The sequence below is a fragment of the Mytilus californianus genome, unplaced genomic scaffold (assembly GCF_021869535.1).
Source record: "Mytilus californianus isolate M0D057914Y unplaced genomic scaffold, xbMytCali1.0.p SCAF_1, whole genome shotgun sequence".
Lineage (NCBI taxonomy): Eukaryota > Metazoa > Mollusca > Bivalvia > Mytilida > Mytilidae > Mytilus > Mytilus californianus.
The window spans coordinates 64,907,667-64,934,868 of NW_026262581.1; the positions used below are offsets into that span (position 1 = coordinate 64,907,667).

General features: G+C 31.6%; 1 protein-coding gene across 6 annotated transcripts in view; it reads left to right on the forward strand.

The window, feature by feature from the left end:
- LOC127705971 (rho GTPase-activating protein 45-like) overlaps positions 1-27,202 on the forward strand; it is a 75,166-nt gene that overhangs the window by 7,777 nt on the left and 40,187 nt on the right. For 5 of the 6 annotated variants that reach the window (XM_052210356.1, XM_052210394.1, XM_052210378.1 and 2 more), the window contains exons 2-19: positions 856-1,045; positions 2,157-2,300; positions 3,071-3,158; positions 5,495-5,561; positions 12,418-12,478; positions 13,338-13,478; positions 13,944-14,008; positions 14,967-15,011; positions 15,646-15,711; positions 16,213-16,293; positions 16,874-17,053; positions 18,575-18,589; positions 19,484-19,561; positions 20,396-20,455; positions 20,880-20,936; positions 21,242-21,381; positions 23,802-23,899; positions 24,405-24,563. In XM_052210356.1, coding sequence (XP_052066316.1) covers positions 856-1,045; positions 2,157-2,300; positions 3,071-3,158; positions 5,495-5,561; positions 12,418-12,478; positions 13,338-13,478; positions 13,944-14,008; positions 14,967-15,011; positions 15,646-15,711; positions 16,213-16,293; positions 16,874-17,053; positions 18,575-18,589; positions 19,484-19,561; positions 20,396-20,455; positions 20,880-20,936; positions 21,242-21,381; positions 23,802-23,899; positions 24,405-24,563 — 1,735 coding nt within the window. The remainder of the gene's footprint in view (positions 1-855; positions 1,046-2,156; positions 2,301-3,070; positions 3,159-5,494; positions 5,562-12,417; positions 12,479-13,337; positions 13,479-13,943; positions 14,009-14,966; positions 15,012-15,645; positions 15,712-16,212; positions 16,294-16,873; positions 17,054-18,574; positions 18,590-19,483; positions 19,562-20,395; positions 20,456-20,879; positions 20,937-21,241; positions 21,382-23,801; positions 23,900-24,404; positions 24,564-27,202) is intronic. The other variant, XM_052210364.1, reaches the window with a different exon arrangement.

Here is a 27,202-nt window from a genome sequence, read left to right on the forward strand (position 1 = left end):
CAATAATTTTGAAACAATAAATGATAGACAATACATATAAAACTAAAAAAACAAATGATAGACCGCAAGGGGCACATCGAATTATATGTAAGAAAACCTAGCAGTTTAAAATAGTATGAAAGGGCAATATACAAAGCAAGTGTTTCTATAACTCCCTTTAGGTTGATTGGGATTTTTCGGCGAATATGCATCAATCCTAATGCAAATAGTCTCTCCTGTACATATATAGAAGTGTAAGTAAGTTTTTCAGCGTACGTAAATCTCTAAAAGATCTTTCTGCAGTAGCTAATATCGTGATATCATATATAATGAATTGCTTTAAACAATAGGAAACTTTAGTAGAATTCACAGTAGATTAGACTTTGACAGAAAATGGACATCCATTTGATTAAAAAGTAAATTTCCTTATAAAATTAACTTTAACTACAGTTATACTTGAAAAAAGAATTACAAGGCTCATGTGCTTTTAACCACTTTTCTTTTATTCAGGTAATTTTTTTTTCTCTCAAAAATTCATGTGTACACCCAGTGTTTTGACATAAGCTTAGCTACACGCCTGACTGACATGACTTGGAGAGAGATGAAATGAAATTTGGTTTTCTGACAAAAAACTTGCTGTAAAAGAAGGGGTTCAAAATAGTTTTATGTGCATTAAGTAAATTAGGAAAAAATCACTGCCTTTCAGACAAACTCTTCTAAAAAAATATTAACTATAAAATTCCCCCAAAATAATAAGATTTGTATCATGCAAAACCATGATTATCTATTACTAATACAAGGTATGTTAAATGCTAAAATTTTTGAATTTAACTTTCAAACTATTAACACATGTAACACATACATATTACATTTTAGAATTCTACAGATGAAGGTGATACAGTAGACACAACAAACAAAATGACAAAAAGTTCCTCACTAACCAGTATACCTACCAGTGAACCAGAAAAACTCATTGTTGATCAGAGTGATATCATTACACTCACTCAGGATGTCAAATGTTTCTCTGATGGACTCAATCGCCTGAAAGCAGTATTTGAAGATCATGGTATTTATACAATAGAAATATTTCCTGGTAGTATAATGTACTTGTATCATGTGTTTTTTAACTTCATTGAAAGCAAAGATCTGTTTTTGTCCATTTGACTATGCTCTTACTGATACTTAAATACTCCACAAAATGCTATATGAAAAAACAGCAGTATAGAAGAAAAGTAGTTCCTTTAAACTTTAAAATCTTTGCTTTTACCAAAAATGGGGATCAAAGGAAAGAAATGTGTAAATTATACACATTGATTGATTGATTGTTGGTAGCTTAATGTCCAGTGGCAAATATTTCATGCATGTTCAGGACTAATTATACACATACATTGTGACCTACATATTTTCTGAACACATTAAAAACCAAATTTGATGATTATTATGTAGTGTACCATAATAAATTATACAGACTAAGATACCTACATAGATAAACCTTGATGTTGATTTCTTTACTCCAAGGAACAGCTTTTGTATATATGTAGAAAATGAATTTGTGTGCTATCAAATTTTTATATGGATCAAATTCAATTTTCTTTTCTTATTTTTTAAATGTCCATTGTCTTTGCTGATGGCAAATTATGTATTAAAATGAATTAAACTCTTTAGTATGCATCATTTCTTGAAATAAAATCCTTGTGTATCCTGATTATCTTTGTAATAGTAATTTCATGCTTAGGTGATTTATTTTGTAAATTTCAAAGGTAATGGACCCAATTCTTAACTTGATTCAGAAATAAACAAGGCCATTAATGGTTGTTTTATGTGAGAAATTTAATTAACTTTAGCAGGTGGTATAATAGTTTACGATGACATTTTAACAAGGATACTATAGAAAAAAAGAAATTAAAAAAAGTTTAAAGAAATATTTTATCACACTATATGCACCTTACAACTAAAAATATGTTAACTAGATTTATGAAAATCTGAATCAGCAAAGATTGATATGATTAAAAGTTATACATGTACTTAGCCCGTTTTATCTGAGTTTGTTGTAGAATGGATGTACATTTACATCTATGTGCTTTTTCAACAATGCACATCATAGTGAAATAGGAATCAAATATTGTGGATATTTTCTGTCATCTTGTGCATATAGTTTGAATTATTCTAAATTGCAGATTCTACAGATGATTTAAGAGTAACTATTCATGAAAGACTGGGAGAAGTTCTGTCCATATTAAAGAATTTACTTCATCAATATCCGGCTTTACAATCTACAGAACTGTTTGCAGCATCAGGAAGTCTAATAACTAAAGTCAAATGTACGTACTGTGAAAAAATGATCATTTGCCTACCCTGAATATTATTTACATTCACAATGATCATATAATTTGTCTTTACAATAGGTGTCTGAATTCTGAATTAGGCAAAGCGAGATTTTTGGTTGACACACTGTTAAAGTATTCAGTAACCATGGTAATAATTTGTAACAACGAAATGAACATCTAGAGGTCACATAGTAGTCTTCAGGGGTTAACCAGAATTTAAGCATCACCTCTAGACATTTCCCAAAAGTAAACAAATTATGGAAATTCTTCTATAACAATGTTAAAGGTGTGTCAACTCTAACAATTTGAGATTGTACCTTATGCAACACAAATATTTACATTGGCAACAAATAAGGGATACACTTTAATAGTTCATTAAATGGCATTTGTTATCAATGTTCTATTGATGAAAAGTAAACAAAAAATCACTAAAAACCAGATAGAATAATTTGCATGATTTCCAGCAATGACCTCTCACCACTCAATGCTCAATGTTTTTGATGTCTCACATAGTAAAACATTGAATTTGCCATATTCAAGGGCATATCTTCACGAGGTGGTTTTTTGTATCAACTACTACTTACATATTACAGATTCTTTTTCCATGAAACTTTCAGAAGTTATTTGATTGGAATTATTTTTTTGGTTCCGCATTGCTAAGCGAGGACTTTGCCATATCTCTTTTAATGGCTGATAGCTGGTATGAACTTGCAGTACACTTACATCTTTTCAATGAATTCAACTCCACACATTTTTGTTTTCAGCATATAACCAAGGAGGTTCTAATCCTGATGTCAAAGATACTAGTTTGTATGAAGCTATTGACCAGCTAGCACTGGCATTTAGTAGTGGGTAAGTACTGGTGCTCATCAATAACAATTAGAAAATCAGGATTAGTTCTTGTAATTCATTTAAAAACAGCAACATTATTCCTTTAAAGTAAAGTAAATATATGAAAAGCTGTCCTAAGGCCAAAATGAGTAAGAATCTGACACTACCTTCACAAAAAAATGAATGAAAAACAAATATGTTATACAGCAAGAAACGACAACCACTGAATTACAGGCTCCTGACTTGGGACAGGTACATACAGAATGTGACGGGGTTAAACATGAATGCAGGCGCCCAACGCTCCCCTTACCTCAGACAGAGGTGTAGCAGCATACATATGAATAAACTATAAAAATCAGCTTAAAAGGGCTAAACTCATCAGATCGATACAAAGCAGAAAAACAAGTAACAAAAACACAGACCTGATGTGGCAGGTTATTTATACATCCCCACTGCCAAAAAAACACTAAGTACAGATTTGAGAGTACAAGTACTCGCATTTACTGACAGCTAGTTCACAGCCAATAACAACTACTGTGGATTCATTTATTTTCGTGGGTACCAATTTTCATAGATTGAGGAAAACTTGCATTTTCATGGATATTTGAATTCGTGGTTTTGTCTATTTTTGCACACAAGCATATAGAAATTTAGTTATTCGTTGAACATTTGAATTCGTGGTTCACCTGTACCCACGAAAACCACGAAAATTGGTATCCAAAGAATAATAATGAATCCACAGTAATAAAAAAAATCATGTATCTATGTCCATTTTTATCCTCTCAGAAATTGAGGTGGCATTTTTATACGACCGCAAATAATTTTTTGGGATCGTATAATGGTATGATGTTGTCGTCGTCTGCGTAGTCGTCTGCGTCTGCGTCTGCGTCTGCGTCTGCGTCCGAAGACACATTAGTTTCTGGACAATAACTTTAAGTGAATGGATCTCTATGAAATTTTTTAAGAAGGTTCAATACCACATAAGGAGGGTTGGGATTGATTTTGGGGATGATGGCCCCAACCGTTTAGGAATTAGGGGCCCAAAACAAGCATTTTTCTAGTTTCAGGATAATAACTTGTGTATAAGTATTTCTATTGCTCTGAAATTGTACCACAATGTTTAATACCACAAGAAGAAGGTTTGGATTCATTTTAGGGGTTATGGGGCCAACAGTTTAGGAATTAAGGGCAAAAAAGGGGCAAAAAACAAGCATTTTTCTAGTTTCCAGACAATTACTAGTGTGTAAGTGTATGGATCTCTCTGAAATTGTACCACCAATTTCCATATAACAAAGGTAAGATTTGGATTGAGTTTGGGGTTAATTGCCCCAATTATGTAAGAATAAGGGGCCAAAAAAGGGCCAAAAACAAGCATTTTTCTAGTTTCCAGACAATAACTTGTGTGTTAGTGTATGGATCTCTCTGAAATTGTACTACAAGGTTCCATACTACAAAGGAAAGGCTGGGATTGAGTTTTGGGGTTATTGCTCTAAGGGGGGTTTCAAAAAGTTGGGGGGGGGGGGGGATTTTTTTCCCATTTTTTTAAAGGGATTCATATTTTTTTTTTTTTATTTTTTAAATTTTGAATTTTTGAAAAGTTTCAAGATGAAATCTTCAATTGCACAGTAATTGGCAATGGATTTATAAGATCTTTGACCACATTTATTTTGTGTCAGAAACCTATATTATGTAAAAAATTTGATTACAATCCAAATTTAGACAGTATCAAGTTGAATATTGTGTCCAAATTTGCCCCAACTGTTCAGGGTTCAACCTCTGCGGTCGTATCAGGCTGCGCTCAGCGAAGCATTTTATTTATAAACATACCCATTGAATTCTTGGCTGTGCCATTGTGGGAAAACTTAATGACCCACTGCTAGGCAAAGGGGGCATTAAGTGTTACCCTTGACTGTCTGTCTGTCTTTCTGACCTTCCTTTAGTCTGTCCTTCTGTCCATCCCAAAAGTATTTTCACATATTAAAAGCAAGCTTGAGCAGGGGTATTCATGTCCTTATAAAATTCCATAAACATTCTTCTTTATTTATGGAATTTTATAAAATGAACAATTATTTGTTGTTGAAATTTTCATGCATTGAATGGGGATTTTCACACTGAAATTTGAAAAAGCCTTTACTATAATGATTTTTTAACAGTAATTTTTTAAGGAAATGCATATATATTTTTGAAAAATATGGATTAAACAGATAATAAACATTACATTTTGCTGTACTAACCAACGACATATTTGTATTTGGTCATATACAAAGGAGAATAGAAATATTTAAGTTGAATGATGGTAAATATTAGTTTGTATATGAGAATATGATTGAAATTCATACTTCTCAAATTTATTTCAGGGTATCTGACTACCTCATGGGTGATATGGGTAGTGCATTTTTGGAAAAAGAAACAAAAGGAACAAAGGTAAAAATAAAGCTGTCTTAACAAATATTTATTTATATGTAGAATATAGAAAGATACACCTACAAAGACAACAAAATTTCAAATATCAAAAATACTTTCAGAGATAAGTATTGCAGACACTTTTTATACGACCGCAAAAATTAAAAATTTTTTGGTCATTTATTGGTATGACGTTGGCGTCGTCATCGTCGTTGTCGTCCGGCGTCGTCTCTGAAATTGTACTGCAAGGTACCATACCACAAAGGGAAGGCTGGGATTGAGTTTGGGGGTGATGAATCATAAGGGGGTTCAAAAAATTTGGGGGGGGGGGGATTTTTTTTTTTTCTTTTTTTTTCTTTTTTTCCTTTTTTTTTTCTTTTAAAATTTTCCATTTTAAGTTGGTTATTTCTGATTTATATTTAAAAGCAAATAATAATGATATGGTAGGAGATACACACCAAACAGGATGTGTAAATTATTATATAATAAGTATTGTGCAATAGCAAGAAATTTTCAATTGCACAGTATTGCAAAATAGCAAGAAATCTTCAATTGCACAGTATTGCGCAATAGCAAGAAATCTTCAATTGCACAGTATTGCGCAATAGCAAGAAATATCCAATAGCACAATATTGCGCAGTAGCAAGAAATTGTCAATTGTACAGTATTGCGCAATAGCAAGAAATATTCAATTGCACAGTATTGTGCAAAAGAAGATACTTCGTATAAATTGCTTATTTCTTGATCAATTTCAATGGGGTTTTATTCTTGAATTCTTGGGGTTCTTTGATATGCTGAATCTAACCATGCATTAAGTTTTTGGATTTTGGGCCCCGTTTTTAAATTGGTCCACATTGAGGTCCAAAGGGTCCAAAATTCAACTTTGTTTGATATCATCAAAAATTGAATTATTGGGGTTCTTTGATATGCCGAATCTAACCGTGTATTTAGATTCTTAATTTTTGGTTCCGTTTTCAAATTGGTCTACATTAAAGTCCAAAGGGTCCAAAATTAAACTTAGTTTGATTTTAACAAAAATTGAATTTTTAGGGTTCTTTGATATGCTGAATCTAAACATGTATTTAGATTTTTGATTATGGGCCCAGTTTTCAAGTTGGTCCAAATTAAACTTTGTTTGATTTCAACAAAAATTGAATATATGGGGTTCTTTGATATGCTGAATCTAACCATGTATTTAGATTTTTGATTTTTGGGCCCCGTTATCAACTTTGTCCACATTGAGGTCAAAAGGGTCTAAAATAAAACTTTGTTTGATTTCATCAAAAATTGAATTCTTGGGGTTCTTTGATATGCTGAATCTAACCATGTATTTAGATTTTGGATATTGGACCATAATAGGTGAATGTCCAATTTAAAATTTTTAAGTTCTTAGACCACATTCATTCTGTGTCAGAAACCAATGCTGTGTCAAATATTTAATCACAATCCAAATTCAGAGCTGTATCAAGCTTGAATGTTGTGTCCATACTTGCCCCAACTGTTCAGGGTTCGACCTCTGCGGTCGTATCAAGCTGCGCCCTGCGGAGCATTTTATTAAACAATATAAAAGTCTTTTTAATATTAATTTATTAAAAAATTGTGTACTATGGGTTGATGACTATTCGTTGGATACCAATTTTCAAACATTTCTGGGGTTTAAGAGAAAATCTTTTCAGAGGTTGTATTCAGACTATGGCAATACCATGAAATCAAATATCCACATAAAAGCAAGTTTTCCTCAGTCCATGAAAATTGGTATCCACGAAAATAAAGGAATCTACAGTATATTATTGAGTGGATAACTCCGGGAAGAATTGACCCCAAGTTTGACTGGGGTATACAAATATGACCACCTTTACTTCCTTTGTCCAGCATTAAGACCTATGTCTTAATATGCAGCCATGTACAATCAGAAAGGGGACATTAAATCTGATGCCTCTTCTTTTTGTCGAGTCTGTGACATTTATGTCGCGAAAGCAAGACATAGCGATCCTAGAATCCAGGGTTGGTGTCATCAACATATAGTTTCAGTCTGTGGTATAAATTACTTTAAGACATCAATAACTTTGTCAAATCTTCATGGAATTTTATGAAATTTGGACAGAAGCTTGTTTATGACCAAAATACAGTATCCAGATTCCAGAGCAAAATTTAGAAAATATTTAAAGGAGACATGACACGATTTTCAATTTGTGTTTCAAAATGTTTATTTATACTTAGCTTTCCCCAAAAATACATCGATAGCATTATAAGTGTCAACTATTTGGTAAAATATGTATTTTAATGAGATTTTAATGCAACGATTTATCGACCTGTCAAATATGCATATTTCCATCCCGGAAGTCACTCAGAACGAGGCTACTACGTCAGTGGTTACGTTCATTCATATTGACATTTGGGTACAGCACAAATTTAGTTTCGATTATTATCCAACAAAACGCATGACAGTGATAAACAATGATTATGTGTGATGCCGATGGATTCAACAATATAATTAAAAAGAATATTGACATGATATTTTCTGTTTTTCGAATGACACGCAGACTTAGAAGGTGTAAAGATGGGACTTTTTAACAAGCCCAAACTACACTTCTTTCCGCCCACTTTCATAAGGAATCAAGAGTTGGGGTCTCGGGTGCCATGCCATGAGTTCATCATAGGTCACAGGTGTACGGTACAGATGATTGAGTTTCGCAATTTCAGGTCTAGTTTGAAGTTGCAAACTTCAGGTGTCACTCCACATGGGGGGATTGATAAGACATATAGTTATTACACAATATTACTAAATAAGCTCTTTGTGTACATCCTGGATGTTGGTTTTGCCAAGGGCACAGGTGAGATTGGATTATATTATTGTTACAGTAATACATTATACAGGTACAACTACCTGATCATATGTTTAATGAATACCTGTAGTACGACCATACAATACCCTATGCACCACCAATTAAATACCCTAACCGGTGTTGATAACATAGACAACCTGTATAAAATTCTTATTTTTATTGCTTTTAAGAATATGCAGATATAAAAAGGTTTATAACAGATGCATTTTTTAATTGACTTCTTGAGATGGAAAAGTAATATTCTTGTATGCTTGCAAGGGTATAGCTTCATAAGAAATTGTTAGACAAAAAGCATAAAAAGCAAACAAGGAAATGATACGAGAATGTGAATCATAAGTCTTTTACATTTTTTTTCTGGCACATTCCCTATTTCCATTCTCAATTTTATTATATTGAACATCGAATATAATTATTGACAACTATTTAGGTGGTAAAGATTCAGATGATGAAAATCATTTCTTTTTAAAATGGAAACTTTATAATAAATGACGAAAGTGTCGTTTACCGTACAGCCTCCAATGATGGAAAACCCAATACCGTATATTTGGCTATAAAAGTTCTCAAATTGAAAATGTTAAACAATTTTAATGAGAAAACTAACTTATTTATAACAAAATAATTTCCGCAGAAAAAAATTGACAGACATGAATCAACGACAACCACTGATCTATATGCTCCTGATTTAAGACAGACACATTCAAAATGTATCGTAGGTATATGTGTTTGTGAGCGCCTACCCCCTCCCCCTCCCAACGTGTGACAGTGGTCTTACAGCAGTACCTAAGAACTCTAAAAACCAGTCTAACGCAAAAGATCACTAACGTTAAAACAATAGAGACAACGCACAAATACTGTTAGCTAGATCAAAGCCAAGTACAACTAATACACAACTCATGTTCTCGAAGACTGAAGTTAAATGTACATGTAAACATTTTCCTGCTCAGTCCGATTGAAAATCTAACATTTATTCAAATGACCCTTTTAGAAGAAATATTTTGAAAAAGAACATTATGTGTTGCGAATATTTTCCTGGACTCAAAAACGTTTTGCTGGTAGCAATAAACAAATTGATGGCTAAATGATATTTGGAAGAGAGGGGTGAAAATAAGTGAATTTGAATTTACTCTGTGTAATTCCTTAAATTTGAAGTTAGATTTATAAGGGTCTGAATGGAATAGCATACTTTAGAAGTGTAGTATAACTATATTAATTATTTCAACATAAGATAGTTTTTCTATGAAATGTATGGTTTTAAAAGGTAAATAATAAGACACGTGACTAAATCACACTACAGGTGCCTTCTTACCTTTCACCTGGTCAAGTATGCTGTAGTTGTCAACATTTAATCACTAAAACAACAGCCTCCAATAAATGTTTTGTATTGTGTAATCTTAACATAAGGTGAGACGTAAATAAAATATTGAATTGAATTGTTAACATAAAAGGGGGAAAGTAATAAAATTGTTAATTGAATATCCTAATGCAGAAATAGTGTGATAAAGGATTTTTCACTATACAAATCCTTTGTGTGATGTATGGTTTCCAACCAAAAAAATTATAAGCATAACTTTTGGTGATAATTTATACCTATTAAAAGTCTCTATGTAATAATAAAAAAAACGGACACTTTGCGAACGCCTAATTTGACTTTTACTATTGTTTTTTTTTCTGCTTCTGGCTTACACACAATTTTAACATTACCGTAACAGAGAGACAAAAGAACAATTTGATCATCAATAATTAGAAATTTATATTTTCAATCATGATTAAAAAGTATTATTAGTTTTATTTAAATGAAAAAAATGCAGAAAGCGGTCTATTATACATGTATTAATTCATCAGACAAACCAAATATGTATGGTAACAATCCGATCGGTATTGTCTGAAAAATCGTCGTTTTTGGACTCTTCGCATGAAAAATTAATATCTTTTTCTTGGTTATTTTTCACACACAATGTCTTTATAGTTTGTCAGTAATCGGCAAAAGTGCTGTCAATACCGTCCATAGTGTATCGACATCGTCCAGTTAGAGACATTTTCCCAGCTTGTAACCACTGACGTAAGCACAATCACGTGATCGTTATCTAATTAAAAATCATTCTTAATGACAAGCGCTGGATTCTTTGACCAGAAAAATGCCGATTTATCAGGTTTTGACCAGCAAAATTGTACAAAACATGTTTTAAGACTAATATTTATCAATTTAATAAAAAAAAAAATTTTTTTTAAATCGTGTCATGTCTCCTTTAACAAGTAGATACAGTCTGGGGTTAAAGTTTGTTACACATCAAATACTTTGTTAAACCTTCATAGAATTTTATGAAACTATTTTCTGATTAAGAGATAATGTCTGAGGCAAACTTTTGAAAATATGTTTTCATTTTCAGTATTTTTCTGATAGATGGACTTAGTTTTTTTATATGCCCGTTTACGGGACGTATTATGGTATACCTCTGTCCGTCTGTCTGTCCGTTGTCAACATGTCGGACATTAACTCAAAAACGCTTTAACCAATTTGCATAAAACTTTGGTGAATTGTTTATATCTATTGACGTGAGCTCCCTTTCTTTTTTAAAAATTTTAGATTTTACGTTTCCGAGTTGTGGGGTTTTATTCATTAAAAAAAAAGGGGGATTTTCCAGTTTTCGGACAACAACTCAAGAATGCTTTCACCAACTTGCAAGAAATTGTGGTGAATTGTTTATATCTATTGACATGAGCTCCCTTTCGATTTTTATATATTTTAGATTTTACGTTTTCGAGTTACAGGGTTTAATTCATTAAAAAAGGGGGATTTTCCAGTTTTCAGACAAAAAATCATAAATGCTTTCAGCAGTTCTTATGAAACTTTGGTGAAATGTTTATATCTATTGATGTAAGCTCTGTTTAGAATTTTATAAATTTTTCGTATATCATTTCTGAGTTATGGGGTTTTATTCATTAAAAAAGGGGGGATTTTCCAGTTTTCAGACAATAACTCAAAAATGCTGTCAGCAATTCTCATGAAACTTTGGTGAATTGTTTATATCTATTGATTTAAGCTCCCTTTACATTTTCATAAATTTCTAATTTGACATTGAGAATTAATTGAACTTTATTTGTTTATAGTCTGACAACAGATTTACTAAGTATTTTGCAACAGCACAGTGTATTGCACAACAGCAAGAAATCTTTTATTGTATATAAATTCAATTCATATAACCAATTTCAAGTTCTTTGACTACATTTATTCAGAAACCTATAATATGTCAAATATTTAATTACGATCCAAATTCAGACCTGTATCAAGCTTGAATATTGTGTCCATTTTTGCCCCAACTGTTCAGGGTTGGACCTCTGCGGGTGTATCCCGCTGCGCTCAGCGAAGCAGTTTATTACAGTTAACATTTACAGACAGTCTGGGATTAAATTTTTTTGACATGATGAGTTTGTTAACATTCATGGATTGTTATGAAACTTGGACAGAACCTAATCATCAAGACCAAGAAATAGCATCCAAAGAGAAAGTTTGAATTTTTTTTAATTCTGTATTTTACTGATAAATGGACTGACTTTTTAAGTCAACATTACACACTTTTATACTGACAGAGCAATCGTAGGAGAGACACAAGGTTCCAAGGAACCCCTTACAAATTTTTTGTGGAGTACAGTGCTAGCAATATCTAACTGTTCTAAGTTAGCTTCTTGTACACCTGAAATTCCACCTTACTCAAATTACCATTTTACCATACGAAATTTAAATTTTCTGCCCAGAACCAATTTGAACCACTTTGTACTTGATTTGTTTAATTTTCTCTCATCATGAGTATACCTCAAGTATTTTCTACTAACATTAAACAGTCAGGGTATTATCTCTTGCTTATTTTGAAAACCTTTTTGAATGAAGAAATACTGTTATTCACAGTCCTTTGAAATCAATTATTTGGCAAGTTGATGAAATATTGCTTTCACTTTCGGCAGTGAGCTGACATCACTGTAGAGATGTTATATTTGACAGATTTTGTCATATATTGTTGCTTTTACTTTTCTAGTCATGCGAAGATTTACTGTCCGCCAAGGATGAAGAAAAAGGAGCAAATAATCAAAATGAAGGTAAAAATTCCATTCTCAATTTTATTCATCTATAAAATACTATTAAATGAAATTGTTATAATTTTCATTATGAATTTTTATATCTTGAAAGCAAATGGAAAAGTTAAATTACTTTGTGTTCGGCATCATCTTTTGTCTAAGCTTTTTACATTTCATCATCTTTTCTGAAACCATTTAGCCAATTTTAACCAGACTTTGCAGGAATACTGTATAGAAGGTCTTTTACAAAATTTCTCATTTGTATTTGATTTACTAAAACACATGGGTGCCAGAGGACATCTTTTACTCTGATTGGTCAATATTCAAAAATCTTCTGTGGAACTACAAAGCAATATGTTATTAAACTTTAAAAAATAATTATGTCAGATTGGAAGACCATCTACAAAACATCATAATAAATGTTAATTGGATAGCAAACATGGGCAGCATTGTTGGTGTGTATTTACCATTAAAACCCTATTAAAAATCACATTTTCATTTTCTTCTCTGAATATACACGTACAATTTTAACCTTACAAGGCAAGAATGATGAAATTTAGATCCTCTACCAATAATGTTCTTACTATTCTGATCAAAAGGAATTCGTCAATTTTTCAAAAATCCCCTCAGAAACTACATGAAGAATTTTTTTTTATTGAACTCTAGGTGATTGATGAAAGGAAACTGCCAGGAACTCAATTTTTCAGAAGAATCTCTTGAGCATTTATGGTTTAAATTTGCTTGAGGAGCAATACAAAATTTAAAATTTCGCTCATAGTTTTGAATATATTTTATGAATTCCTTTGAAGTTGTCTAAGATAAGTTATCTTGTAACATTTTTCTTTTATGATTAAGTTATGTGAATATTGTACATTTCCAGTAAAACAGTTATCAACATATGAAATTGACAGAGTGTTGTCACAATTAGAAGCAGGAGTAGACGTAGCATTACAGAGGGCAAAGGCTTGGTCCAAGTACATGAAAGATATTACCTCCTATATTGAACGCAAGGCTCATTTAGGTAATACTTCATTATCACTAAAGAAATTCTTCTCTTGAAAGTTATTTTTTTACTTTTTTTAAAATAAATATACTGCAGAATTTTTTTTGTGATCTTGAGGAATCATTAAAAATTTCAAAGGTACCTGCATGTGTCTGCCTATAGCAGATTTTTATTCGCTTGACCTTTTTAGACCAATGAAAATTGATTTTAACCAAGTAATGTCTGAAATAATGCTGTAAACTTATTTTGACAAATAATTTTTTTTTTAACAATTTGCACTTTCTACTTTCTAGCTGATTATGTGGAATAATTTTTTTCTTTGATGATATGTTAAAAAAAAACATCAAATAAAGTCAAGTTCTTAATTTGAAGTAAACAATAAAATCACCTGCAAAAACTAGTATTGTTTGGCTTTATTTCTCTAAAATAATAATATTCCATAGTTTTGCTATTTATTTAATCTAAGTGTTTGTCTTTGTACAGAAACAGAGTATTCTAAAAACTTGGCGAGACTAGCACAGACAATGCGACCTGTTTTAACAGAAGAGGTGAACTATTTTAATGCACTTATTATGTTTTTAATTATCCCATGTGAGAGAATCATTCTTTCTCCTGACAACAACATAATATTGAAGAAATATAGGTTGTTGTAGGGCTCTGTTTTGAAAATTGAAAATTTGTTCATAAGTTTAAGAAATTATGTCTAGTTGTCAAGTAAAAAAACTGTCAAATGCAGCATAATAAGGTCAAAAGAAGAAGAATATCTTGCACAAATAAAAGATTCCCATGCTCTTTTTGGACATTATTTTATTTAACTATTTGTTTCTTGCATATAAAACTTTTCTTATTCTTTTAAGACATGTGATTGGAAAGTAACCATCGAAATATATTTAACTTAGTAAATGTAGTCATTTTTTCAGGGTTATCAAAGTATTTGCTGGTGTAAATTTAACCAGAACTCTTGTATATGAGACATTATTCAGTATTGATATATTTAAGGATGTACTTAGGTGAAATTAAAAAAATCTAGAATTCAAAATTGATACTATAAGTCAGAAGAGCATTAGTTAAGGAACAAAATAAGCGTAAAATATTGATAGGTTATGGAGCTCCTTTTCGAGATATTTAATTTTTTTTTAAATGGCGGGAAAAGGCTGATTCAGACTTTTATCTTATATTTGCATTGGTATTATTTGGGTCTCAAATCGAAAGAAAAGAAATCTAGAATCTGCCTAAATTTTGGAAAATGACCTTTTATGAGATATTTTAAGACTTATATGAAAAAGAAAAATGGGTGTTATGGGGCAAAATATTTTACCCTGTATCATAGGAAAAAAACCAAGGAGTTCGAACATTTGACAAAAATTCCTAAACCTCACCTAAGTACATCCTTCATGTATAAGTAATTAGCTTTAATCTTTATTACACACATATCTGTATTGATTATTTAACAGAAATACACTTTAAAAACAGCTATATATATGTTACAACTGTTTATGCTTTCAGGGTTTTTTACCTTTACAATCTGTGTATTGTACAGTATTATCACAGGTAATTTTAATTTATTGATTTATTGAGTCTAATGACTTTTCACTGTTAATAATAAAATAAGGAGATGTGGTATGATTCAGATTGAATCCACTGGAGTCCAAATGACATGGATGTAAGCAACTATAGGTCACATACTTCCTTCAAAAATGCGCAAAACCCCAAACCATCAATTTCTGGTTGCTTTTTGTTATGTTCTTATCTGATTGATGTTAACCCCGAGTTTTCCTATGAATGTGGCTATAGGGACATTCTCTAATTCTCAAACATAAGCTCATAAGAACTAAGTTGTCTTGGGGGTTAAATCCTCCACAATCTATACATTAATGAATTGCAATGTAGATGATACCCCTATCTTACTATGGTATATTTCTGATCTACTGTTAAAAGACCCCACAAGAGTCTGAAGGCATGGGGAAACATTCACAAACAAATATTATTTAAGGAATTCTAGTATTCCAAGCTGTACATGCAATTTTATAAAATCAGGAAAATATGTTCTTATATACATTCAGTAAAAAGAAAGTTTATCAAATTACTGTTTTTTTAATTTCACTAGAAAGCAAGCAAGACATATTTCTTAGTTAACAAATATATATAAATTCACAATTAAATGACCTTATTGCTATTTTTGTAGGATATAGAGTATGCTAGTACATGTCAGGCCACACAAATTTTGTTACAGACTTCAAAATTTGTTGAGGTAAGTTAAAAAAAAATCTTTTCTGGAATCATCTGGTGAGCATTGCACTTAAATTCAGAAAAAAGTATAAATAATTGAAAGTATTTTTATATTTTTAGCTTCCATATGGAGGCTGTCATGGTGCATGTTTCTGTTTATTGGCCTCTTGCACGAAAGCTTCAAAGTTTTTACAGGAGTGAAGACCCTTGTAATTGTAAATGATATGGAAAATTTAAGTACATCAGCCAGGAATATTATCTACTCTGAAGCAATTTTGCATTTCCAAGTCATCAAGATAATCATATTCTTTAAAGGGGAGATAATTTTGAAAAAAAGGTATTATACTTTTCATATTTACAATCCTCAAAATTAAGAAATATGAATTAAGTATTAAGGGTTGTCTGCACATTACTGATTAAATATTAATGATTGATAGCTTCTGTTTTATACGAGTCTTAAGAAAGCTTTAGTCCTCTGTTAAAATCAGACTGAAAACTTATTTATATGTATTCATTATTACAGCCATTGACAGCCAGAAGGTTGGAACATGACAAAATGAGAAAAACTGTGAAGGATTCTTGGATGAAAGAAGTTAAGAAAATGGTATGAATTTATATTTATTATTTTCATCAACATTATGTTTGTTTGATTCATATAGCAGTAATGGTCATTTATTCCACATCTCAAATGAAATTTGTGCTTTGCTTGTTTTTTAGTTCAATTGAAAACATCACAATTTGCCCTTATTATTAGAAAAATTCATTTTAAAATAGGAGAAAGCCAATATATATATTAACAGTCGTTAGCTATGGATTGTGTAAAATTTTTATGATCCATTATCTGTCAAAGTAGTAATCACATGAACCTTAGTAAGAAGTTTGTATAATGAAAATTTTGACCTTTCCATATTTTATATAAGTCAATTAAGTGTGGACATTTATATGGAAATACTTTGGATTCTTTCATTTTGTGTGTACTTATTTTCTTGAACTGAGGAACAAGTGCATTTGCTTGGATATTTGATTTTGTTGTTTTTCCAAAGTATGCTTATAAACCTATATAAATTTTTACTTCAACGTTTAAATTCATGATTAACCTGTACCCACGAACCCTAAAAAAATAGTATCCAATGAATAATGAATCCACAGTAATAAAATCAGATTTGTTACCTTCTTTTTTGAAGCATGAAGCTGTACAAAGTCTCAGAAAAGCCCAGGCCATGTATTTCCAACGACAACATGAATATGAGAAAGCCAAGGAACAAGCCAGTAAGCTGGAGAGTGATATGTTGAGTCAGAGTAGTGCCAGTGCTTTGACAAAGATGGACAAACGGAGAAAGTTAGAAGATGATGCTATGCACAGAGTAAGAATCACTACTTACTACTTAAAAATGATTTGGCTATTATTTTTGTGTTCATATGATAAGAAGCTGAATTTCAAATGTTGACAGATATTTCATGCCTGCTGAATGAATGTCATTATTTTGACTGAATGTTGCAACTTCCAATACATTACACATTTCACCTGATCTGACAAAGCTGTATAATATAATTGTGTTCTATTCATGAAAGATAAACTTTGGAAGATTTTCATCTTGATTCCTCATCAAAAATTAATTTACCAGAACAAATGTTTTCAAAACTTAAGCTCAACCCAAATGAGGCATACTGTGGATTCATTATTAAATATGGGATACTAATTTGTGTGATTTTTGTCTGTATAGGTTATCCACGAACTTAAATGTTTAATGAAGTACACATTTTCAAAAGATTTGAAAACAAACAGCATTTTTGCACCTGTCCCAAGTCAGGAACCTCTGGGCTTTGTTAGTCTTGTATGTTTTTTTTTTAAATTTTGGTTCATTTAAATGTTTCAGAGTTTTGTATGACGTCCATTTTCACTGAACTAGTATACCTTATTATTTAGGGGCCAGCTGAAGCCTGCCTCAGGGTGTGGGATTTTCTTGCTGTGTTAAAGACTCATTGGTGGCCTTGGGCTGTTTTCTTTTCTTTGGTTGGGTTGTTGTCTCTTTGACACATCCCCAGTTTCTATCTCAATTTTATTTGACAATTTCATGAAATCAGAAATCCATTAAAATGCAAGTTTTCCTCAATCCACAAAATTGGTAATAACGAAAGCGAATGAATCCACAGTAAATGCTTGTTTCCTTGTTATAAATGGAATTTGTTGTAGTACACAGCCTGTTCAATCATATTTGTTACGGTGAAATTAGTTGTAATAATAACTTGTATAATTGTATGACAAATTGTAGTGGAATTCACACAGCTTTTGAATGCATGATGCATATTCCTAGCTTCTATATTTTTCTTTGAAAACTGTTACTGTTCAACATATTTAATGAATGGCTATTATTTATTTTGAATTTATTGAACCATTAAATTAATTTTTGACTCTTCACATTGAATAATCCGCGAAGCGGATTGTGTAAAATGTTAAGAGTCAAAAATTAATTTTATGGTTCAATAAATTCAAAATAAATTATTGTCATTCATTATAAATAAATTTCTATCAAAAATAAGGCTCAAAGAGCTTTTTATATTATTTATATTAACAATAACAATGTACACACATGTTGGCATATGAATACACAATGTCAGAGTGGGCGTGTCGCCATAAAAATTGACAACATTGAAAATAAAGGTAATACTTTTAACCAATCAGAAGACAGTAAATACACCAAATTTATTTATTTAAAATTATTATGAAATAGATAGTTGTAACATTTTCATTGTAGCATATTAAGCATGTCATTTGCCATGTTAAAAGAAAAAAAAAAATCATACATTCGTAAATAACTGTGTTACCTGTAAAGACAATATCATACCAGATGCTTTGTCAACTTTGATAACTTTGCTATTTTCAGAAAGTATTTCACAAGGTATATTCTTCCTCCATTGATTCCTAATTAACAACTAATTATTATGGGTGTACTAAGCTACTATCTATATGAAATATTAAACCTATTAACATAAATTAAGACAGTAACATTACCATAGTGGTGATTGAGATTAAACTTTGGAGTAGATGCTCAGATTAGACTAAGGTGGTAGATTTAATTAATTATCGCTATGATGGAGGTTTAATTAGTCTGTTCATAATTATTTTAACATTTACAACTTTTTTTCAGACTGTACTTTTCTTGCATTTATTTAAATAAGAATATATTTCTGCTTTGAAATGACTTTTGGTTATTCTGATTTTCAACAGAATAATGGCCCTTGTCCGTATTTAACCAACATTCCCGTTTGTAAATGGTCATGTAAAAAATAAAATTCTTACGAAAAGATATGAGTTGTACCCAATCATTGTTATTATTTATTTTCTATCTGTTTTAACTCTGAACTTGTAAGATGATTTTATTCCTTCTTATATGATACCTTATTGGGGAGAAAAAATATTTGTATCATCTTTTCTAAATCAAAAGTTTTGAGTTTAATTCAAATACATAGCCACCTAGAATAACATTACTGGTAAATGCTACTAGTTAGCTAGCATATTCCATTTGTTTCTTTAATATTTTCTCCAAGTTACTATAAATTTAGTCACTTTTACATGCATTTATGACCCTTTTTTTTATGATTGCGTTTGTTGGACAATTGCCCAAAATTGTGAGATTAATGATCATTCTTTTAGGAAGTGCTGCATACAAATAATGCTATCAAAATTAAATTTTTTTATTTTTGTGAAAACATATATTGTCACAATTTTGCAATAATAAAAGCTTTCAAAAAATTTCTGAATTTGCTGTATTGCATATGTTTATGATTTTTAGGCAGCAGAAGCAGAGACAACATACAAAGCATGTGTGGTAGAGGCTAACACTAGGAAGACAGAGTTAGAGAATACAAAGGTAAATGACGTCAATTTAGTTATATGTTACTAAGGCAGAAATAACATATATTGAGTTGACTGTAACAGATAAAACAATATTGTGCACTTAGCATTGCAGTTGGAACAAAATGTAACAAGAATGAAATAAAAAACGAAGATATATTGTTATATTTTTAAATAATGCTCTTTTTAAAATGGATGAATAAAAATGTAAAAACAGGTAATTTGATTTGAACCAGATATCTTTTGTTTATGTTGTCACTTTAACATCATAATTGACGGTTTTTATTGAAGAGGGCTAATATTTATACTAATGCATTGTGTAGGGACTAAGAAAATGCCATTAAAGTAGCCTGATATTTTCCCTTATGGTATACCTTTTTATATTTTATTTAAAGAAAAAATAATGTGATTAACGACACAATGAAAAGGACATGAATATCCCAAACAGGTGTATAAAATTCTCATCTGAAAGATTCCAGAATATACATTATATTTGCAAGAAGTCTTTTAAAATTTAATTGTTAAAAGTGTTTGTCATTGTGATATTTAAATATTGTATATTTGATAAACTATTTATAGCTTTTTGAATTGTAAATGTATTGTTCTCACAAATTCATACAGACATTTAGTAGTGGCTTTGGTAAAATGAGTATCACTTAAAATACCAAGTTTTTGTATATTGCTTTATAGCATTCTACAGAGAGTAAACATTTGCTAAAATGTTAAATCCATTAAAAAAATTAGATAAAGCTTATAGGTAAAGATGACTAGAGCACATGTTTAATTTTGGAAATATCCCGATTTCATCAAGTATTGTTGAATTATTAATCATACTTTCCTTTTTTTACAGACAGAATTATTAGCGAAAATAAGGGAGCAAATATTTCTGTGTGATCAAGTAATAAAATCAGTAAGTGCAGTCTTATTTCTATATTCATTTCTCAGTAGTTATCACATGACTACATACCCATAGTATAAGATATAAACTTTTAAACAGCTTAAATAATGTTAATTTTAGGTTTAAATATTATTGTCTTTGATAGCTGTACTTGGCAGAGTAAATATAGATTCTACCATTTTACCCAGAGTATCCAGAAATGATAAATATTGTAGTCAATGGGGTAAAGTGGTAGAATCTGTTTATCTAATGATATGATTGAAAATGTTTAGTACAATGTTCTGAATGGATATGGCTGGAAATTAAACGAGAAATTTAATCAACATGTGGTTCATCAAAATTTATCAAACTGGTTTGAACCTGTTTAAATGCACACAGAATTAGAAAAATATAGATCTCTTTTATGATGTTTTATAATATAAATTGTTCTTTTTAGGTTACAATAGAATACTTCCATTTACTACAAACTGTGACGGCTCCTATACCTGTACAGGTTAGTACTTCTTGTACTATGATTCAATTGTTTTTGTAAAGTACCAATTTTGGTGGATTAAGTCATTATGAATAAACTATGAATGGGAATACTCAATATTTAGTTTTTTTTAAGTTGATTATAACTACATGACTTCTATATTATTATTAATACACCTTATCGCTATTGTCCGCCATTACTGGACATCACAAAGGTTCCCGTAAAATTTTGACGTCATAATAGAAAATATCTGACGCCACAATGGAAAAGTGATCGTTTATGATGTCAATAGTCAATAGTCACACATAAATTGTTTATATTTACAGTACCACACAATATCAGAGACTAGTAAACAGTATGAAGTGGGTTTCCAATATGGCGAGTTTGTTAAACGATTGCCTGTTACTGATAAAAATAGTATGATAGCTGAACCATTTGCATTTGAACCTTATATAAACGGTGCTAGGTAAGCTTAGATAAATATCAGTTTGCTTTTATTCATTTTAAATTTTTTTAACAACTCGATACACATATATTGACATGACATTTTAAGTACCCTTCTAGCACTATTAGATTGATTGATTGATTGTTGGTGTTTTAACGCCACTTTTAAGCGCCACATTTGGGCTATTTCGTGGCGGTCAGTTTTTATAGGTGGAGGAAGCCAGGGTGCCCGGAGAAAACCACCGACCTTCGAAAGGAATACTGACAATCCTAGTCAATTAAGATTGGAGTCGAGTGCACCCGTACGAGCGGGGTTCGAACTCACAACCTCAGTGTTGACTGGCTAGTGATTACAGTAGTAGAACTACTTAGACCACTTGGCCACCGAGGCCCCTAGCACTATTAGAAATAATAAGTTAAGTTTAATAACATGAAAGTACACTGTTATCAGGGCCTCACTAAGGCCAGTCCATGAGTCTTAGACTCATGAAAATCTGTCTGGACACATCATTTTCAAAACTGGTGAGTCCAAAGATGAATCAATATAGTAAAATAATGTATCAGATGAGCAATAATATCATCATTGTATAACAAAAGTTTCAAAATAATCTAAATTTAATGTCATTTCCTTGTTCTATTTTGTCATAGATACTGAAATAATAAAATATATAGTAATAAAATTTCATCTTCTCACTGTTGGACTCCCCATGGTAAAAAATGACGAGTCCCTGTACTCGACTTCAAAAATCATTAGTGAGAACCCTGTGTGTTCTTTTAAATTCATATTTTTATGCCCCTGCCGCAGCGTAGGGGGCATTCAGTTTTATCCTTGTCCGTCTGTCTGTACGTAGGTCCTGAAATTGGTTTCTGTTCTCTAACTTAAGTTTGCCTCAACTAAATGTTATGAAACTTATACACAATGATTATTACCACAAAACACAGATCAAGTGAGAATTTTGGTGGCGTGACTTTTACCGTTCTAGAGTTATGCCTCTTTACAAATGGAAAAATTGCTGATTTTTTTTACGCTCGTTTACGGGACGTATTATGGTATACCGTTGTCCGTATGTCCGTCTGTCCATCTGTCCGTCTGTCCATCGTCAGCATGTCTCAAAAAACGCTTTAACTAATTTGCATAAAACTTTGGTGAATTGTTTATATCTATTGATGTGAGCTCCCTTCTCGTTTTTTATAAATTTTAGATTTTACGTTTCCGAGTCATGGGGTTTTATTCATTAAAAAAAGGGGGATTTTCCAGTTTTCGGACAATAACTCAAGAATGCTTTCACCAACTTGCAAGAAATTTGGTTAATTGTTTATATCTATTGACATGAGCTCCCTTTTGATTTTTATAAATTTTAGATTTTATGTTTTTAAGTTACGGGGTTTTATTCATAAAAAAAGGGGGATTTTCCAGTTTTCTGACAATAACTCAAAAATGCTTTCAGCAATTCTTATGAAACTTTGATGAATTGTTGATATCTATTGATGTAAGTTCCATTTATAATTTTATATTTTAGATTTTACATTTTCAAGTTATGGGGTTTTATTCATTAAAAAAGGGGGGATTTTCCAGTTTTCAGACAATAACTCAAAAATGCTTTCAGCAATTCTTATGAAACTTTGGTGAATTGATTATATCTATTGATGTAAGCTCCCTTTAGAATTTTATAAATTTTATTTGTTTATAGTCTGACAACAGATTTACTAAGTATTGTGCAACAGCATAGTGTATTGCACAACAGCAAGAAATCTTTAATTGAATATAAATTTAATTCATATAATTATAACCAATTTCAAGTTCTTTGACTTCATTTATTCAGAAACCTATAATATGTCAAATATTTAATTACAATCCAAATTCAGACCTGTATCAAGCTTGAATATTGCGTCCCTTTTTGCCCCAACTGTTCAGGGTTGGACCTCTGCAGGCATATCCAGCTGCGCTCAGCGAAGCAGTTTATTCATTTCTGTTCTCTAACTTAAGTTTTCCTCAACCAAATGTTATGAAACTTATAGACAATGCTTATTACCACAACACTCAGATTAAGTTTGAATTTGGGTAGTGTCACTTTTACTGTTCTTGAGTTATGTCCCTTTATAACTTATATGCAAGCGGGGGCATCATTAGTGTCCCATGGACACATTCCCCATTTATTTATTTATTTTTTTCAAAGTCAAAAGTTTATTTTTAGAGTAGATTTGCACAATTTACAAATAACATAAGCGCTGAAGAGCTTATGTATCGACTGCATAAAACAAAACAGTACATTTAAGACAAATCAATACACATACCATAATGACATACACACAAACACACAAACAAAACATTAGATACTACACATGTATGATTAAACAAAAGAAAAAAGAACAGGAAGACAGTTATCACAAAGTTAAAACATTTTTCATATTATTAAGTACATATATTTCTATGCTTTCCAGAGATGCTGGGAGGAAAACCAGTACACAGTCTACAGGGTCAGGTTCTTCTGATCATCATTCACAAGATGAATCCCCTTCATTTACAGGGGACAGAAAAGGTATTATAAGTCACTCAGTACATTACTATATTTCATCGGTAATCAGTTATTATTGTATGATGTTGTTACTGATTACAAAATGAGGTCAAGTTTGAGATTGACAATTTCAGTTTTGATGTTTAGAATTTATGAAACTTGATTGATTGTAAAACAGCATATCAAGTCATTTCTATGCAATAAGTTCAGAACAGTTCAACCAATACTTTTCAAATTTCAAGATGCTGTTACAGATGAAAAAATTAAGTAAAGTTTGATATTGATGAATTTCACATTTTTCCTTATGAGTTATGGCCCTTTCATTGCTTTAACAATGACACTAATAGATGTAATAAAAACCTGTTCTGCTGTCATTTTTACAGCCTCTTATTTTCAATTGAACTCTTTAAGAAAAAATCAAACCCTGAAATAAAAATTGAAAAAACGGATATAATAACTTTCAAGAGTGAAAACTTATTTTAATATTATGTGAGATTTTACTGTAATATACAAACATTTGACATTGTAGATAAATACAGGGTAGCAGTGAAGGCATGGCCTGTTGGTAGTGATACAGATAGTGGTAGCAGTAAATCTTCACCAAGTAACAGTCCACACCAAACAGGCCGACGTACACTCAAAACAGCAAAATCATTAGATGAACTCACTGAAGGAGACCATGGAGGAGGTTAGTCTGTCAAATTATGTGCATATCTGTTATTTGTTCCCCACTTTTTAGCTCACCTGGCCCGAAAGGCCAAGTGAGCTTTTCTCATCACTTGTCGTCCGACGTCGTTGTCGTCGTCGTCGTTAGCTTTTTACAAAATTCTTCTCCTCTGAAACTAGGCCAGCTGGATCATTTGGGTATCTAGTTTAAAAAATGTGTCCCATGACCCCGCCAACCAACCAAGATGGCTGCCATGGCTAAAAATAGAACATAGGGGTAAAATGTAGATTTTGGCTTATATCTCTGAAACCAAAGCATTTAGAGTAAATCTGACATAGGGTAAAAATGCTTATCAGGTCAAGATCTATCTGCCCTGAAATTTTCAGACAAATCGGACAACCTGTTGTTGGGTTGCTGCCCCTGAATTGGTAATTTTAAGGAAATTTTGCAGTTTTTGGTTATTATCTTGAATATTATTATAGATAGAGATAAACTGTAAACAGCAATAATGTTCAGCAAAGTAAGATCTACAAATAAGTCAGTCAACCCCTTTAGGAGTTATTGCCCTTAATAGTCAATTTTTAACAATTTTTTGTAAATTTTTGTAATCTTTTACAAAAATCTTCTTCTCTGAAACTACTGAGACAAATTTAACCATACTTGGCCATAATCATTATTAGGGTATCTAGTTTAAAAAATTTGTCCGATGACCCCGCCTTCCAACCATCATGGCCGACTTGGTTAAAAATAGAACATAGGGGTAAAATGCAGTTTTTGGTTTATATCTCTGAAACTAAAGCATTTAGAGCAAATCTGACAGGTGGCAAAAATGTTCATCAGATTTAGATTTATCTACCCTGAAATTTTCAGACAAATCCGACAACCCGTTGTTGGGTTGCTGCCCCTGAGTTAGTAATTTTACAAAAACTTTGCAGTTTTTTGTTATTATCTTAGATATCATTATAATATCTAATATCTAATACTATTAATTATGATTTTAACCTTATTTTACATGATTTCCAAAGCATCAGTAAATACAGGTGAGGGACACAGGCTCTTGAGAGCATCTAGTTTTTATACGACCGCAAAAATTGAAAATTTTTTGGTCGTATATTGGTATGACGTTGGCGTCGTCGTTGTCGTCGTCTTCGTCGTCGTCTTCCGGCGTCGTCCGGCGTCGTCCGAAGACACATTGGTTTTCGCACTCTAACTTTAGTTTAAGTTAATGGATCTGCATGAAATTTTACCATAAGGTTCAATACCACGAAAGGAAGGTTGGGATTGATTTTGGGGGTTATGGTACCAACAGTTAAGGAATTAGGGGCCAAAAAGGGGCCAAAAATAAGCATTTTTGTAACTTCCAGACAATAACTTGTGAGTAAGTGTATGGATCTCTCTGACATTGTACCACAAGGTTCCATATCACATAGGGAAGGCTGTAATTGATTTTGGGGGTAATTGCCTCAAAATTTTAAGACAAGGGGCCAAAAAAGGGGCAAAAAACAAGCATTTTTCTAGTTTCATGACAATAACTTGTGTGTAAGTGTTTGGATATTTCTGAAATTGTACTACAAGGTTCCATATCACAAAGGGAAAGCTGGAATTGAGTTTGGGGGTAATTGGCCGAAACGTTTAGGAATTGGGGACCAAAAAGAGGCCAAAAATAAGCATTTTTCTAGTTTCCAGACAATAACTTGTGTTCAATTGTATGGATCTCTCTGAAATTGTACTGCAAGATACCATACCACAAAGGGAAGGCTGGGATTGAGTTTGGGGGTGATGAATCATAAGGGGGTTCAAAAAATTTGGGGGGGGAGGGGGGGGTTTCTTTTTTTTTCTTTTTTTCCTTTTTTTTTTCTTTTAAAATTTTCCATTTTAAGTTGGTTATTTCTGATTTATATTTAAAAGCAAATAATAATGATATGGTAGGAAATACACACCAAACAGGATGTTTAAATTATTATACAATAAGTATTGTGCAATAGCAAGAAATTTTCAATTGCACAGTATTTCACAATAGCAAGAAATCTTCAATTGCACAGTATTGCGCAATAGCAAGAAATCTTCAATTGCACAGTATTGCGCAATAGCAAGAAATATCCAATAGCACAATATTGCGCAATAGCAAGAAATTGTCAATTGTACAGTATTGCGCAATAGCAAGAAATATTCAATTGCACAGTATTGTGCAAAAGAATATACTTTGTATAAATTGCTTATTTCTTGATCAATTTCAATGGGGTTTTATTCTTGAATTCTTGGGGTTCTTTAATATGCTGAATCTAACCATGTATTAAGTTTTTGGATTTTGGGCCCTGTTTTTAAATTGGTCCAAAGGGTCCAAAATTTAACTTTGTTTGATTTCATCAAAAATTGAATTATTGGGGTTCTGTGATATGCCGAATCTAACCGTGTATTTAGATTCTTAATTTTTGGTTCCGTTTTCAAATTGGTCTACATAAAGGTCCAAAGGGTCCAAAATTAAACTTAGTTTGATTTCAACAAAAATTGAATTTTTAGGGTTCTTTGATATGCTGAATCTAACCATGTATTTAGATTTTTGATTATGGGCCCAGTTTTCAAGTTGGTCCAAATCGGGGTCCAAAATTAAACTTTATTTGATTTCAACAAAAATTGAATATATGGGGTTCTTTGATATG